This window comes from Garra rufa, chromosome 20 (genome assembly GCF_049309525.1).
Source record: "Garra rufa chromosome 20, GarRuf1.0, whole genome shotgun sequence".
NCBI lineage: Eukaryota > Metazoa > Chordata > Actinopteri > Cypriniformes > Cyprinidae > Garra > Garra rufa.
The window spans coordinates 13,656,371-13,675,482 of NC_133380.1; the positions used below are offsets into that span (position 1 = coordinate 13,656,371).

The 19,112-nt window shown below is 35.1% G+C and overlaps 1 protein-coding gene across 1 annotated transcript; it reads right to left on the reverse strand.

Annotated features, from left to right (window-relative positions):
- Positions 1–2,213: 2,213 nt before the first annotated feature.
- grpr (gastrin-releasing peptide receptor) lies at positions 2,214–10,997 on the reverse strand. The gene is made up of 3 exons (XM_073825485.1): positions 10,569–10,997; positions 5,527–5,878; positions 2,214–2,597 (listed from the first exon to the last, which is right to left on the reverse strand). The coding sequence occupies exons 1-3, from the start codon at positions 10,967–10,969 to the stop codon at positions 2,214–2,216; spliced, it is 1,137 nt and encodes a 378-aa protein (XP_073681586.1). The 5' UTR covers positions 10,970–10,997.
- Positions 10,998–19,112: the final 8,115 nt, after the last annotated feature.

Consider the following 19,112-nt stretch of genomic DNA (forward strand, 5'->3'; position numbering starts at 1 on the left):
ATTCTTAAAAGGTCCAACTAACCTCAACACCACTTTTTTCTCCAATACATCTATTTTTACTTGATCTAATCTCCTCAGATTTCCCTAAGGGTAAGATATGGCTCTGTTCTGTATTTCTAAGGAGCTGTTGGAGAGAACAAACTTGGTGAGAAAACACAGAATTACAAATTAAAGAAAAAAAAAAATAAGCCACATAAATGTTCATCGTCATAGTCTGTCTGAACATTAATGATCTGGACAAACACTGGGGGCCTTCAAATGAGTATTGATCCAACATGATTTAATAAAAGGTCACACACTGTTCATCTGGCATTATGCATGCAAATGTTATTGCTTTTATCTTTCTAAGCAACAATCAGATTAATAATAATGCAGTGGTTGCCCATCTTACCCAAGAGGTCAAGGTTAAGCATGGTCCAGTTTGCCCCATCTGGTAAATGTTGTAACTACACTGCTTTGATGGGACAAAAGACATCTCTTATCCTCTTTCCATTTCTGATATTCAACTGCTTTTTTCCTTTGTTTTGTTGATGTAATCTTTTCTGAATTGCTTGTAGATTATTGTACTGTTTGTACACACTAAGCTTTCAGAAAAGGACAATCACATGTAATTTGCAGCTATTTCTGCGGATAAATGCACTATTTTATTCACAAAGTCAAATACACTTGAGTTTCTTCATGTGAAACAAGATCACAAGTCCACAACAATGACAACAGCATGAAAGCACATATTTCATGCCAAAAGTTTCCTTTTTAGGCAAAAAGAACATCAGTCTTGAAATGAAAAGCTCCATCAGTTTGCTACTATGCATTTTGGCAAATACAATATTAAAGCATTGTGAAGGACTGAGCCACGAAACTTTGGTGAAGCAAATATTTTCTATATCTGGAAAATACAAAGATTTATCCCCTAAAGGCACCACAGAAGCATGTGTCCTTCACCAAACCCGGCTCATTTCCTGCCAGGATTTACACAATACCGACGAAATAATACAGCAGAACATTAGCCAATGATAATTTTTCTTTACTTTTATCATATAAAGCAGACAAGGAGACTATTTTTGTTCACATCTAAAAACAATGAATCCATTTTTTTTTTCTTTCTGAATCACAGTTCTGGTTACCTCTATAAACTCATTAGAACTGCAAGACACCAAAACAAATATCTACATAACTATCCAAATACTGCAAATAAAACAAAATAAATACTTACTGAGCAAATTATAGAATTTTTGTTCATTTCTTCACATTATGATGGGTTTGCGTCTTCAGTGGCACCTGCGGCTCCACACACTGGTTGGTTCTTTCTTTTGCAATATTGTAAAAAACCTACATCGTTTTATACATATCTTGGACTAAGACAGCCACCATTATATCAATAATGTAAAATGGTTGCACTTGGTTAGCTACTGACACTACCTGTTGCTATTTATACCACAACACAACTCAGAATACAAAATTCGGAAAATAAAACACTGCTGCGATGCCACATTGTGTTGCAAGTTTCAGTCAACGGGCAACAAGAAAAGCAATGTTAGTCTTCACTGCTTTCCTAGCGATAAGAAAAGGAGAAAGGGAAGATGCCTGTGGACGAATAAAACTTCCTAAAAACCTGCGTCCTTGTTCTCTCCACTTTAGCCCTGATGCCTGAGGCTTTTAGTAGACCAAAGCTACTGAAAGAGCTTGCAAACGGCAGAGAAAAGAAAAAAAATTGCCTGACAGGATGAAAACATGCCGACTCTTATCATGACGCTGCAGCCACTGAATGAGTTACTCAGCATGGATTTTACTCGATATCCAGAGCCGTTTAGACTCCTTGTGAGGGAAAAAAAAGTTACAGCATTTGTTTTAGGCCTAAGCTTATACATTGCCACCTGTAAGTTTTTTCAGTAGTTGTGGCATCATATTAATATTTTATTTTCCAAGTTGTGCATTCTGAGTTGCGTTGAGGTAAAAGAAGAAAAAGAACAAACACCAGTTACAATACAAAATCCAATTAAACGACAACCAACCAGGACAAAGCCTTTCCAAATTACTGTGGTCTCTACAACTAAACATGCTATTTCAATCATTTTAAAAGAAACAGTTCACCCAAAAATGCTCATTCTGTCATTATTTACTCACCTGCATGGTGTTGCAAATGCAAAATTTTAAACAAGGTTTTTGAGTGAACAATTTCTATAACACAACTGTAGAAGAACTGTGGTTTAGCTCTAAAGGCAGACAACATTGCCATTGACAAGGCTGAAACTGGCCACAGAGTGGTTCTGTGTGCTTTTGATTGAACTCAGTCGTGTATTGTTACGCCTAGTGCTTTGTGAATGCGTCAGAATGGATGGGCAGCAGCAGCAAAGCTGCTTGTTGAACTGCTTCCTAAAAGATTTGCTGAGCAGGTAGAGAGCAAAGGGATTCACGCAAGAGTTGGTGAAGGCAAGGATCCGTGCGCACACGCTGGAGATGAAATGGGCCATTGAGGTGTCCACTTCTGTGTAATGGTAGGACCGGTAGAGGTAAATCACATGGTTTGGGAGCCAGCAGATGGCAAACAGACCCACAAACACAAGCACTGTCTTGGCCAGCCGCATCCGTGACTCAATCTGCGGTTTACAAAACACAAAACAGATTTTTAAGCTAAAGTGTGTTAAAAACATTTCCTTCCCAACCTGATCTCATGACAAGACGCGAAATACATACCACCATGTACGTTTCTTACATATTCGATGTAAAATGTCCACTGAGTGGAGCTAAAAGAGTGTTCATTTTTTTCCCGGGAACAGATGAACGCACAAATGGTACGTTTTATGTGATGCTGGTTTTGTACATGTCACTGCAGCTCTGACTTGAAATGTCCATTGAGTGGCATTATAACTCTAATGCTCTGTGATGTTTTAAAATAACATACCTTCTTTTTTTAATCTCTCATCTTATAGCCATTTCATCGTGAGTCATGTTTTTCCACAGTATTTCCAAGGATTCCGCATCCTAAATCCAAAATATATGGAGCTGTAATCATAACTGTACTTAAATGATTACAAGTGCTTGCTATTTTATCGCCTTTAGTGTTAATTTCTGTTGGATACTGCAGTATTGATACCTATTTTGCGTCTTGCGAAAAAGTTCCCACAGGTAGGTTTTCATCATGAGATCAGGTAGCCTATTCCAGTTTTTTCAACTTTCTGAACTGCCTGACACAGCAACACAGGCTCAACCAATGGCGTGATTTGGGGTGGGACTAACTGTTTGTTTGACCAATGGCAGGCAGAGGGAGTGTTTAATAACTTCATCATTCATAATTTTTCCAGTTGCATTCAGTGATATTAGTAGCACATACACTACATTTTAATTCTACATATTTTTCTTTTATCCACATATTTTTAAATGCCTTAAAAATAATAAATGTATGAATCAGGTACCTGTGAAATGGTCTTAGATGAAAAATAACACAAGCAGCATTTTGGTACACCATTTTGATACCTTTCAAAAATAGCTCCTGAATCACCATTTAAGAACAATTACGACAAACAGAGAGGTTTACCATAACATTTAAGATGTTTTCTGTGCATGAACTCTGGCATATGAAAATGCTGGCATACTCAGCAAGGGAAATGCTATATATCTTGCAACTATTTAAAATTATAAAAATATAGAGGTGTTTGAAAAAAATTGTTCTTTGACCTAGAATTAAAAAAAAATAATTCATTTAATTTCTATTTTAAAGGAACACCCACACTCCACTCCACATCTTAGCCTTAATACATGTTTGTCTTTGTCTTCATGAATAATTGGATGTATCAAGTTGTATGAACCAGAAAAAGTGATAAAATTACAATATAATAACTGTGTGAAGCACACAGCGTTATAACATTTTAAATATAATGTCAACTAAATTCTAGAAACATATCAACCGGGTTACTTTGTAAATGTAAAGAGTTACAGATTCTAATTACCTAATCAAAAATATAATAAGTAGTGTAAAAAGTAAATGTAAAAAAAAAAAAAAATGTAACTGATTACATTAGATTACCATTCTAAATTCCTATCTAACCTGTTTTCAGCTGCTAATCTTTCCAAACATTTAAACCAGGCAGGGTTAACCATATGGTAGTACTCAAGACTGATTACTGTCAGACTTTCAAAACCCTTCATCACTTGAATTAATATGTGACCCTGGACCACAAAACCAGTCTTAAGTCGCTGGGGTATATTTGTAGCAATAGCCAAAAATACATTGTATAGGTCAAAATTATTGATTTTTCTTTTATGCCAAAAATAATTAGGAAAATAAGTAGAGATCATGTTCCATGAAGCTTTTTTGTAAAATTCCTACTGTAAACATATCAAAATTTAATTTTTGATTAGTAATATGCATTGTTAAGAACTTAATTTGGACAACTTTAAAGGTGATTTTCTCAGTATTTTGATTTATTTGCACCCTCAGATTCCAGATTTTCAAATAGATGTATCTCGGCCAAATATTGTCCTAACAAACCACACATCAATAGAAAGCTTATTTATTAAGCTTTCATATGATGTATACATCTCAGTTTTGTAAAATTTAACCTTATGACTGGTTTTGTGGTCCAGGGTCACATATTATAGTTTGATTATAAATCATTCTGCGGTAAATACAAATTTAAAATCATAACAAGGAATAGTACATATTAATACAAGGAATATTCAGATTTAACCCCCGTTGTAATCATTAACATTTCATAAATAACTGTAATTTAATTACACATTTTTTCTCAGTAACTGTAACAGATTATTGTTACATTTATTTTGTAATTAAATTATGTAACACTGTTACATGTAACTAGTTACTCTCCAGCACTGCATATCAATAGATTACTGAACTTTTAATACATTAACATGTCAGAAAAATGCTGGTAACAAGTGGAGTGAATGGGGAAAATCCACAGAATAAGAGAGAAAATGTAAAAAAAAAAAAAAAAAGATAAATAAAAAAAGTAACATCAGAATTGGAATGCAAATTATTAAAAAAAAAAAAACGTCATTTGAAAGTTTAAACAGACAGACTAATGGATGAAACCTTCTATAATTATATATTTTAAAGCATAAATTTAATTTAAACAATAGGTCTACAATAATACTCACATATCCAGTTCGTAGGGACCATCTTATATTAGCATGAAATATTATTTTAAACCTATAACATTTGACATCTATTTTATCTCACAATTCTGACTTCCTTTCTCGCGAATGCAAGATTATATCTCATATTCAGGCTTAATAACTCGATTTAACTCAACAATAGCAAGTGGATTTTCAACCAAGGAGAAAAGGAATGAGAGTTGATTTGTGAGAATAAATTGGGAGAATAAAGTCATAATTCTGAAGTTTAAACTCAAATTTATCTTTTTTTATTCCTTTATTCCATGGCTTCCATAGAGTGCTACTTAAACTGTCATTTACTGCAAACACTTAATTGGTCTAATAACACACATAACACAACCATTAAACCATTCTAACGTCAAAGTTAAAGCACTACTTGACCTTTAAGCTTACCTGTCTCCGTATGTGTGCATTTCCCTCCACAGGCATGTTAATCGCACTCTGAATCAGACTTCTGGCAATGAAGATGTAGTACACAGAAATAATAAAGAGAGGAATAATGTACAGGATAAGGAAGGAGGCCATGGAATGGATTTTTGGGTGCAGGTCTCCGGCTTGAGGGTATGGGGCGCATGCTTTAAAACTCTCATTGGTTTCTGGGATGTGGAAGGTGTGTAGATCAGAGAACACTGCCTCAGGAATGGCCAGGATCATGGAGAGCAGCCAGATTGAAGCAGCCTTCAGGCAGACCTTTAGCGAGGCTTTAGATGTCTGGATATCCATTGGTTTGACAATTGCCTTGTATCTAGGAGACAGAATGGACCAGGGACAGAAAGAGACATTTTAATTAAGAATCTAACCTTAAGAGCAATATCATATTTGAGATCGAACACACATCAAATAAAACTAATGACTATTTGGTGAAGAGGACATGACTAATTAACTCATGGGATATGGCAGGATAAATTAGAGGACACTAATGCAGCTGAGGTCTGCAAAACACAGTTTTATTTTTATGGACTGCTGTCTCAGAGTTGTTCCCAATGATTTGTTCATTTTGCTGAAAGAGACTCATAGGTCCCAGTTGGTAAAATGATCTGACTTCCCATCACTAATACTGAGTTTAGGTTTTAACAGCAGATAGCGCTCTAATCTAGTTTTTATCTGCACACTCAAATGCTCTGAAGAACAGTGCCAAGCAGTGTTGCCAATTCGTGGTTTTCCCGCAGAACTGGGTTACTTTAACACTTGCAGCAGGTTGAAGCGACCCCAATATTGTGATATTTAGCTGCTGAAATTAGAATTTTACCAGGGGAACCCCTCCAAAAAATGTGTATTTTAACCCTCGGAATGCAATTTTTTACCACCAATTTGCTTCAACCTTTTCTAATTTTATGATTGATTAGTTTAGGTTCAAGTGTGTGTAAGGATTTGGAAACAAGCAGAGCACGGCTGTTTCTAAACCATAGTGCCACCTGCTGTCCAAAATTAAGCTGAGAATCGACTTGAGAAAGAATCGTGATTTGAAAACGCACACTTTTGAACACTGTTGTCACATAAACAGCTACTTGAGTTTTCTAATTCAGTAGGTTTGCTCGGTAGCTCGCACAATATGGCACTGCACTTAAGTGATGAAGAGCTCCGGTACGAACCCTGTGAAACTGTGGTTCAACAAAAAAAGCTGAAATCCACATAAGGAAGGTAAAATAGCATGCATCACCAAATATGTTCTTATATCACTTTTGCATTTGTTAACACTATCGGATATCGGATAATATAGGATATTTTAATACTGAACAACTGCAATACGCACCTCAAGCAGTGTAATAAAAATGCAGCAATATGTGCTAGGGCTGCAAGATATTGGGAAAATATGCGATATTGTTTATGAATATTGTGATAACGATATTTCTTGCGATATAACATTTCCCTAGATAAATGCTTTTTAAAATTATTATTATTCCTATTATTATTATTATTATTATTATTATTATTATTATTATTATCTATTTTTAAACAATTTATATATGTAATGATTATACTAAAATAAATAGGCAATAGATATTCGTCTGTCATCTGAATTAAATCTAATTCAGGCTAAAAAAACCTATGTCAAGTAAGTTGCAAACACTTAGACTTTAAAACACTATGAATGACTTAAAACCTCAGCCGATATTCTGATTTCTGGTTTGCTGTTACCGTAGACCTGCAAACACAAAATGAATTGCTTTCAAACATTCCTTTTTATTTACATGTAACATACACTCAAGAGCATCTTTTAAACAAAATATTTCCTTGCCTTGCCTGTTTTTTTTTAAATAAAAATAAATATAAAGTAACAAAAATTAAATAATAAAAAAATACTATTAAACAAAAAGTTTACTATTAAACTTCAAAAAGTTAGGAGCATCAAAAAAAGCACCCAATTTCTTTTTAGTAATCCACCGATCTTGATTCTTCATGGCCGATTCTGACTGCCGATGTTTCACAAGAAAATGGGCTGATTCTGAAAGCCTTTTTATATATATTTATTTTACGGCCTAAGCAAGGGACAAGAATGAATGAAAATATGAGTACATAAACAAGATGTTTATTTTCTCTATTGTAGGTACAGCCATTTAAATTAGAGACAACCACTGCATTTTTAAAGAATCTATAGTATAAATAACATAAAATAAATGACACAGTTCTTTCTTACTCGTGTAGACAATAAATGCAGCCATATTTAAAGTAGGCTACTCTCTCAATATTCAAAGTGCAAATAGAGACAGAATTTTTCAAGCATATGATACAGAGCTATAAACAGCTACAAAATTATAGCCCACATATTAATAACAGATATTTTATGTAGCCTAATTCGCGCGCATTGTGGAGTCGCTCTCTAAACACAGGGTATTAAAATTGTATTTGAATGCGCGTGTCGTTTTACTTTTGGTTTTGTTTTACAACACACCCCTAATTGCAATGCAGTTTGTGCAGATCCGGAACAGAGGTTAGTTGAAAGAAAAAAAAAAAAAACATCCGGTTTCTAGTTCAGCGGAGCACAGTGACAGTGAGAGTGATTGACGGCTAATAGCTCAAATCTTCATTAAAAGTAGTAATATAAAGATTAAGTTTAAATGGTTGTAATGCTGGAGAGAACGGCGAACCTGTCACTGCATCAGCTCTCAGCAGTCAGTGAAAAGTTTTGTAAAGAAATGAAACCAATTAAATGTCATTTATCGCAAATCTCTGCAATACCAATATTGCGCATACTGTTATCGTGATAATGATAATTTTACGATATATCGTGCAGCGCTAATATGTGCCATCAACATAATAAAAGCATACCACAGTCACTTATTGAATGTGTGTTTTAGCACCACTCTCTGGACATTTCACTTAGAAACTGCTGCAAAACAAGCAGTAAAATAGCAGTAGTCTGTCTCTGTCATTTTGTATTAGATTGTCATTTGCAGTGTTTCTTGGGTTTGTAGCCTTCAAATTATTAGTCTCAAATTATTGGTCTTTTTTAGTCCAATTTCTAAATACATTTTTGCTTCAAATCAAAGTTTGAAGTGTTGTGTTTCACCTTAAAGCTGGTTGCCTTACTTCATAACACTTTTTAAAAATCCCTAATGGAAATTAATGGAATGTTTCTATCAGACTGCCTGATGGTAAACTGACCAATCAAAACTAAAAGACTATTTCAGTGACAGAAGTGACAGCCTACACTCTTAAAAATAAAGGTGCTTTAAAAGGTTCTTCACAGCGATGCCATAGAAGAACCATTTTTGGTTTCACAAAGAATCATTCTGTCAAAGGTTCTTTAACCATCTCTTTTTTTTACCGTTTTATAATCTGAAGAACCTTCTTTCGCAACAAAGAACCTTTTGTGAAACAGTGAGGTTCTTCAGATGTTAAAGGTTCTTTATTGAACCATTTAGAGAAAAAAAAGGTTCTTCTATGGCATCATGAAGCACCTTTGTTTTTAAAAGTGTATTCTATGACTGATGTAAAGCCTGAAGACCACAGGAAAAGATCCTCCCACCTATGCCATCTACCATCTGTTCATGGCTGTTCACCTACTGTACATATGAAATTAAGCCTCCAGTGCTAATTAGACTCCCACCACACAGATCATGGAGCAGCCTCTCTTTTTTAATACTATTTCAGCATTTTCTTCAGATCAAATGAGATGGAAAAAGTGTAAGTGGAATTTCATTTTTTTTTTTTTTTTTTTTTTTTTTTTTTTTTTACATTTTTTTAAATTTAAATAAAGTTTTAATGAACAATAATTACTCTTAATATTGACTGACTTTTGATTTCACAAATCATTAATCATGTCACCACAGAAATCAGTGTTTCTAATTTAATCCGAGAGAAACTCGACCCTCGGTTGATCCATTGGTCTGGAGATAAACTCGTTACTCTCGAGTGCTCTAGCGTCAACACGAACAGGCAGAGGAAGCTGTTCATTTTTCTCCATCATTAGACATGTTATTTTTCATTTTCATTCATCTGCTACTCTCACACACCAAGTCACACACTTCCTCAGGAGAACAGACAAGATCAAAAAGGCATACAGTTGAAGCCTTGTGTATATGGGTTACAAATATAGAGTAGAATAGAACAAAATAGAATATGTTCCGATCTGAATCACGGTTGCCTTTTATCGTGTCAACTGCACAAAAGTCGGGTTTTGGTAGTTTCTCAGCTTTTTTGATTGTTGCTGAAACCACTTAGATATCAAAATTACATTAAAAAATTATGTGAAAATGGCACTTATGAACATAAACACTGCTTTTCACCTGAACTGTTTTGACAATCGGGACAGATCAGCAAAAATGAGACAGCATTTTTTTAGACAGCTTATTGTTTACATGTTGCATTGAAGTAATAAATGGAATCTTAGTGTAAAGTGTTACCATTTTTTCTTCTAAAAATATGCTGAGCCCACATCCTTACTGCAAAAATTATGTTATATCATAAATGGTCCTGATAGAATATCACATCGTTTGTTACTGGTCTATCAACCCTGTAGCCTAACCATCTTGATCAAGGTCTACCAGGTCAGTTTTACCCCCATCTATTAGTCACTGGACTAAAACAAACTCTACACTACTCAAAAGAGACCCCTACAAATATTCAATTTTCAATGTAATTAACCATAATACTTTTTTGAGGCTTATGCTTAAGAAGAACATTCCCATTCTCAACTGTGATTACCTGACAAAGACTCTGGAGGACGTAATTATTAATGACTTTCACATTTTAATTGCTTGCTGATATTTAAAAAGCAATCAAACATGATTTCCCACTTTTGCAGAACTCCCCTAATCCTGATATGCCAAATCAAAAATCACTGTGAATAATATGTAATTATCACATTACTATAGTAATAAATTACATGGAAATAGCCTATTGTAAAGTGTTACCAAACCAATTAAGTTGTTGCTTTTTAAACCACACCGAGGCAAATCCAGAACATTTTACAATCTATTTAGACTTATTACCTGTCCGCTGCCAGCGCTGTAAGTGTAAACACCGACACTCCAACCGAGGTCAGCTGGATGAACGGAATGAGTTTACAACCAATCCGCCCGAAAAGCCACTCATCCGCCAGAAACTTGCTGGCATCCACAGGTGCGCAGGTGACTAGCAGAAGCACGTCTCCGAGAGCGAGACTCGACATGAAAAGATTGGGGACATTGCGCATGGATTTCACGATGCAAAACGTCCTAATGAGCGTCACATTACCAATTAGTCCAGCAGTAATGATGAGCGCGTAAACGGTGGCAATAACAATGCCCGAATACAGGTGCGGTTGCTCCGGAGCGGCGCTGATGTTGTTGCGCTCCGAAGAGTCGACCAGAAACTTTACATCGGGAGTCGGTGTTAATGTTGCGTCAGACATGTTGTAAAATCAACTCGTGTTCATTTTGAATCTGAAGTGTCCGGTATAGACAACCATTGCCATGTATACGGTTTACTCTGGTGATATTACTCTCCAGCGCATCTTGTGCGCAAATGGAGAGTCCATGTGAGGTTTGGCTCCTTTATGCCAAATTGATGCGCCTGCGCTCTCAACTGCAGAGGGTCACATCAAAAACAAGTTCTTTGAATGATGAACAACTGTTGAATATGTCACATTTAGCTGAAATGCATCAGTGAACTAACCTGTGCAGTTACTTACTCTCGTTAGAAAACTAGTTAGACATAAAGGTTAGATTGCAAAACGATAGTGGTACAGATATTAACGTTTGGTAATTACCTCTTAAAAGATGATCATTGATAGAAACCACGGTAACACTTTACTTTACGCCTTTATGATAATGGATTATAAATTGTTATTAAAGGGTATAATGCATTACTATGATTCATTATGTGCATTATAATGTTTAATTATTGTGATACATTAGAGTGCACATTATGTGCATATGTAATGCATTTATTTTGTCCTAAGTAATTATAAACGAGTTTAAAAAAGCAAACTGTAACAATGAATTGATTATTCATAAGACTGTAGAATACATTTTAAGGTGAATTAAAAGGCATAATTATTGCATTGAAACTACTTTGATAATGCATTATAAATTTAAAGAGATAGTTCACCCAAAAATGAAAATTTGATCTTTATCTGCTTACCCCCAGGGCATCCAAGATGTAGGTGACTTTGTTTCTTCAGTAGAACACAAACAATGATTTTTTTTAACTCAAATCGTTGCAGTCTGTCAGTTATATAATGGCAATCAATGGTTACCAAATGTTTACGAGTAAAAAAAAACAAAACCAAATTAAACCCTGCTGCTTGTGATAATACACTGAGGTCTTAAGACACAAAATGATCGGTCTGTGCAAGAAACTGAACAGTATTTATTTGTTATTTACCTCTGATCCATCATAACATTCTACTGTCCTGAGCACGTTCACCCAGCCGGCGCATGACGCTTCAACATGATCTGCATCAGTAGATGCATGCACGAAAGCGATCTGTCGTGCATATACATCACTCATTGTTTAGTGCATATTATCCTCTCAAAATGGTAATTACTTGTGCTTATCCTGATTTTGGCAACCAATTACAAACTAAAAGGTTACGTTTTTCTTGTGCAAACTCATCTGGGAGTGTTAACCTTTCACTTACTACAATGCCAGAGGTCATTGACGCATTACACACTGGCTGAGCTCCGTCGAATCAGAGGTAAATAATGATATAAATACTAATGATATAAATAAATTCAGTTTCTTGCACAGACCAATTGTTACATGTCTCAAGACCTCAATGTATCGTCACAAGCCACAGGGTTTAATTTTGATTTGTCTGCATATGTTTTTTCCTCTTAAAGTTTTGGTAACCATTGATGGCCATTATATGACTGACAGACTGCAACAGTTTGAGTTAAAAATCTTTATTTGTATTCTACTGAAGAAAGACAGGGCAAGACTATTTATACAGCACTTTTTACAATACAAGAAACAAAGTCACATCTTGGATGCCCTGTGGGTAAGGAGATAAACATCAACATTTTTTCAAATATATATATATAATTCAAGTATATTTTATGGAAAACTGGAAAAGGAAATGGAAAAAGTGTCCACAACCCTAATAAAATGTCAAATGGGATTATTATGAAATGTAATGTAAAAATTGAATTTACATTTTTTTCATTCATTTTAGTGCCATTTTCACAAGTGGTGAATTTACAAAACTAGTCTTTTTGACTATTTATTCTGATTTGCTGCTCAAAAACCATTTATTATGTTGAAAATAACTGAATAGAAGGTCTTTTCAGGAAATATAAATCTTTTGTAACATTATAAATGTCTTTATCATCAATTTTGAAGATTTTTGGATCTTTCTATTCGGAACCCTGAAAAAAAATGTACTAAAAACAAATAAAATGTTTCTTGAACAGCAATCCAGCATATTAGAAAGACCATTTGACACTGAAGACTGGATTAATGATGCTGAAAATGTAGTTTTGATCACAGAAAAAAAACAACATTTTAAAATATATTTAAACAGAAAACTGTTATTTTAAATAGTAAAAAATATTTGACATTATTACTGCTTTTGCTGTATTTTGGATGAAATAAATGCAGTCGTGGTGAGCAGAAGAGAATTCAACAAAAAAAAAAAAAAAACATACTATCTATCTCCTAACATCTACAGTATCTCATATTCTCATAACAATTCTGATAATAACAAATTTATTATTTTTATTTATTACTTTTTCAAACTTTGCAACTGGACATAAAAGGTCACCTTGTCCCCCCGGCAACTGTGAACTATTATTATAGACCTATTTTAAAATTCTGTCTGCAACAGACCATTCCTTCCCATTATAACTGTTTCTAATCAAACCCGATTTTAACTCATCAGCCTGTTAGAGACTTGGATGGGTCAGATATGGGTGACATCCAAAATGTTTGCTATTGGTCTGCCTCCAGGAACAAGGAAACACTGCACTGCAACAGACAAATATGATGAAAAAAGTACTGCATTTTGAAAACATTTTCAGAATCCTTCTATCATAGGTAATCTTCAATGGCAAACCCGCATTATACGATCTGACAAAAAAAACAAAAATAGCTCTTGGTTTCAGTTTGTACTTTGAAGCACATTGGCAGCCATCTACTGAATGGTCTGAAATACAGAACACATACTACTGCAGAATGACCAAAGATATACAGTCTCCATAGAAACACACTTTGATTTTAGTGACAATTAATGGAGCATGCTACCCAAACACAAAGAGGACTGTACAAATAAGATTAAATTTTACTTTAAAATCTGCAGTGCGTTAATAAGCTGAACCAGAACTGATTGGTATCAGGGATGCAAAGTATCGGTTTCTATCTTATGCCATTACAGTTACACAATGAATCAATACCTTGAACGCCGGTGTGCATCTATTAAACAACCACTCCATAATTCCCAAGAGACATAAGCTATCAACACAAGTCAAAGCTTCTCATGGAAAGAGGTTTCAAGTACTGTGCAGTCTAGTGGTTCAACAGATCACGCTTTTTGAGTCATGGATTGGTTTGTTTTTCAAAACAGCAATACAACAATTTTTCAATATAACTTTGCTTTCTATTAATTACTTAACGATAAACACTTCTTCAATGTGTTTGATCAAACATTATTGAAGACAAGTGAACAAGTAAAGAATAACAACAAATACACAAATCACAAGCATAGATAAGTACAACAGAACAAAGTTAGAAATAAAACACGTCTAAACAATAGTATTCAGAAATGAACCTGGGTAAACTATGTTGGCAAAGAGAGCTCAATGTGCTCCAAATTAAGAAAACACATGCAAATAGTAAAAGCCCCAGCAAATTAAAGAAACATCATCATCAGTTTGGCAGCACATGTGCTGCAAATACTCAAAACACAACCAAATAAAAACAAAAACACACTGCAAATACTCACAACACATCAAATACACACACTCCAAATATTCATATAGAGACACACTCCAAAAATTCATAACACAATCAAATATAAAACATGCTGCAAATACTCATGACTCAACCAAATATAAAAAAACTGACTGCAAATACTCAAAACACAACCAAATAAAAACAAAAACACACTGCAAATACTCACAACACATCAAATACACACACTCCAAATATTCATATAGAGACACACTCCAAAAATTCATAACACAATCAAATATAAAACATGCTGCAAATACTCATGACTCAACCAAATATAAAAATACTGACTGCAAATACTCAAAACACAACCAAATAAAAACAAAAACACACTGCAGATACTCACAACACACCAAATACAAATTGCGCTGCAAAAACAGAAACACACTCCAAATATTCATAACACAATCAAATATAAAACATGCTGCAAATACTCACAACACAACCAAATAAAAAACACACTGCAAAAAATGCACTGTAAATACTCACAACACAACAAAATAAAAACAAAAACACACTGCAAATACTCAAAACACAACCAAATAAAAACAAAAACACACTGCAAATACTCAAAACACAACCAAATCAAAACAAAAACACACTGCAAATACTCACTACACACCAAATACAAATTGCGCTGCAAAAACACAAACACAAATACAAAACGTGCTGCAAAAACAGAACATGCAAATACTCACAACACAACCAAATGCAGAAATGTGCTGCAAACTTTAACGCTATATGGTTAATTTTTGCAATTACTCCTTGGATCACATGTATGCCAAACCGTGGGGCCTAGTCTGAAAGATCTGTCTGTAATGGACAAAACCTTTTACAGCACTTTTTAACGGCATAGTCAAAGTGAGAAGCACAACTTTCATCATTTTCAACATTGTGAGGTACCTGGTTATAGTGAATGTGTGGGTCCTGCAGCTGGCAGAATGGCTGAAGTGTCTAGAGATAACAGAAATGCCCTATAGCTTATCTTCAGCAGGTGCGAATGAATAGGCCAAAGACTGAGCCCCCATTGTGTTGGCGAGATAATCCTGTATTACACAAAGAAAGAGGATGATACGCAAAAGACATTTTTTAAAATCCATTCACCAGGCTCCCCAATTACCAGACCTCCAACACCTTCCCTTTGATTTGACGGTGAAGCAGTCTGTCTAGGTTTCACTCTGAAACGTGCTTTACAATCTAAAAGCTATTTGGACAGGCCTTTGGGTCTGCTCTCCTCCTCTGATAATACAATAACCTCGCAAAAACCCACGCTACAAGCACTTCAATCAAAAAAGATGTTCTTTTTGCTTAGTTTTACATATTTATTTATTTATTTGTGGATTCTGAAGAGGTTGGCTGATGTGATGATGATAACTTGTGATGACAGACTCGTGACTGTGATATTGTTGGTGATACTTATAGCAACAGTTTATGATTGCCAATGAAATCTGAAGTACCCTTTCATCACCATTTATCACAGCTTTGCAGAGTGCTCTCAATGTCCCAGTGTCTATTAACATTATCAATTTGACTGCACTGGCTCTATTGGATGACAACAAAACTTGAATAGAATTGAGCTAAAAAATAACACTATTGACACTTACACTATATTGCCAAAAGTATTCGCTCGCCCATCCAAATAATCAGAATCAGGTGTTCACATCACTTCTATGGCCACAGGTGTATAAAATCAAGCATGCAGGCTGTTTTTACAAACATTTGTGAATGAATGGGTCGCTCTCAGGAGCTCAGTGAATTCCATTGTCGAACTGTGATAAGATGCCACCTATGCAACAAGTCCAGTCGTAAAATTTCCTCGCTCCTAAATATTCCACAGTATAAATATTAATCCTAAATATTCCATCAGCTGTATTATAAGAAGGTGGAAGTATTTGTGAACAACAGCAGCCCCACGTAAACTGATGGAGTGGGGTCAGCAGATGAGGAGACACGTAGTGTGAACTTTCTGCAGAGTCAATCGCTACAGTCTTCCAAACTTCATGTGGCCTTCAGATTAGCTCAAGAACAGTGCACAGAGAGCTTCATGGAATGTGTTTTCCTGGCTGAGCAGCTGTGTCCAAGCCATAAATCATCAAGTGCAAAGCGTCGGATGCAGTGGTGTAAAGCACACTGCCACTGGACTCTAGAGCAGTGGAGACATGTTCTCTGGAGTGACGAATCGCGCTTCTCCATCTGGCAATCTGATGGACAAGTTTGGGTTTGCTGGTTGCCAGGAGAACGGTACTTGTCTGACTGCATTGTGCCAAGTGTTAAGTTTGGTGGAGGGGAGATTATGGTGTGGGGTTGTTTTTCAGGACTTGGCCCCTTAGTTCCAGTGAAAGGAACTCTGAATGCTTCAGCATACCAAGGCATTTTGGACAATTCCATGCTCCCAACTTTGTGGGAACAGTTTGGAGCTGGCCACTTCCTCTTCCAACATGACTGTGCAACAGTGCACAAAGCAAGGTCCATAAAGACATGGACGATAGAGTCTAGTGTAGATGAACTTGACTGGCCTGCCTCAACTCGATAGAACACCTTTGGGATGAATTAGAGCGGAGACTGAGAGCCAGGCCTTCTCGTCCATTATCAGTGTGTGACCTCACAAATGCGCTTCTGGAAGAATGGTCAAAAATTCCCATGAACACACTCCTAAAACTTGTGGACAGCCTTCCCAGAAGAGTTTAAGCTGTTTTAGCTGCAAAGGGTGGACCAACGTCATATTGAACCTTATGGATTAGGAATGGGATATCACTTAATTTCATATGCGAGTCAAGGCAGGTGAGCGAATACTTTTGGCAATATAATGTATTAAACTGAACTGAACAGAGTTTGCATCACTGATTCTGTTACTTTCCTGTTTACTGTGAAGCTGCTTTGAAACTCTATAAAATATTATAGTGACTTGGTTTGTTGTTTACATAAGATATTTACATAAGCTCCATTAGATATTTTAATGTAAAATAATTTGTCACTTAGTAAAATCTAGCCAAATCAGACAGAAGCCAACATGGACAGGTTTCTGTGGCATAACATTATCCTCAAAAGATAATCAAAATAATAAAAAACATGTATACTATGTCATACATGAACAGACCTCACATATGTCCTCTGTTTAGTGTTTAGGGAGCAGTGAATACTCAATAAAGACCATGTGGATTGGAACACAGCCTGATTAAATGTCCACTGCCAAATGAATGCTCTCCAAATTATATGCTACTGAATAAAAGGATGATGGTCTCAAACCAGTATTTTATTATCAATAAAATATGCCATTATATTAAAATTAAAGCCATGTGAGAGACTGGGTTAGAATTAGAATTGCATGATTAAAATGAACGAAAATAAAGACATATGGAATGGAGGAATAGGAAATGACATAAAAATGAATTATAATATTGAATTTGACCCATTGAGTGCAGGGACACGTATTACAAACTGAAAAGGCGTGCATGAAAGTTATTTATACAGATTCATTAGGTTTGTAAAGAATGTATTTTTAATCATAAAAGTACAAAGGTCTTAAATAACTTCCGCCAGATTTAAAATGAAAGTTAGTTAAAGAAGCAAGACTTATAAAGTTATAAAGAGATGATATTGTGTGTAAAATATAACTCTTTTTACCATGATGAAAAGAAAAGGTATGATGGGACTTTTTATGTTACATTGATTCTTTCTACAGACCGCTCCGAATTGCTTTTCAATTGCTTGTTATTCAATGGAATGTCTTTTTTTTCTTCAGTAGACAATTCCACTTCAGTGTGGCAATTTTATCGATTTACCTAAATGTCACATCAACTGAATGTCTCATTTATAGGACATTATCTTTGACACACCACTCCTTGCACATAAGCTGTCTGACTGGATTGCAAAGTAAAAACTCCCCACCGCAATTACTGAGTCGTAGCCAAAACCGGGATATGCTGATTAAATGTTATTCTTTATTATGTTCCATAACAGACAAAGAGCCCAAGTCTCTCTTAATCCACCCATGAATGCATAATAATATTCATGGTATTCCTTGAAAATGTCTTAAAGAATAACAAGAAAATGGTTTTCTTTTCTTTGCCATGAATGAATGTTGTTGGATAATAAAAGGAGGGCACTGATAATTTCTAGCATATATTCATAATAGGCAGTAACATACAGCAGGACCTCATATATTAAGAATTAATCAACAACTTAATTTTGTTAACATGAACATCCAGGAAGGAAAACTCAAGTCAAAGGTCATCAGACTTGCACAAACTGCTGTAACCTTTTCAGCGTGACTGGCGATGAAAAGGTTTCGTTGAGACCTTTGCTTTTTATCATTGTAGTGATAACTACAGAATCACAGTGCTGTGTTATCAAAATTATTATAAACAGAGCACATGTCTGACGTTGGCTGCATGCTCGAAAATTATGGAAGTGTGCAGATTATTTTCCTCTCCCTTAATAATGTTTTTCATATTTCCTGTTCCTTCCACCAGCGATCATTCAAGTGTGGAAGGAGTTTTCTTATTCATACTGTTATCAAATCTTATCAGATATATAGGCTACATATATATATATATATATATATATATATATATATATATATATATATATATATATATATATATTTT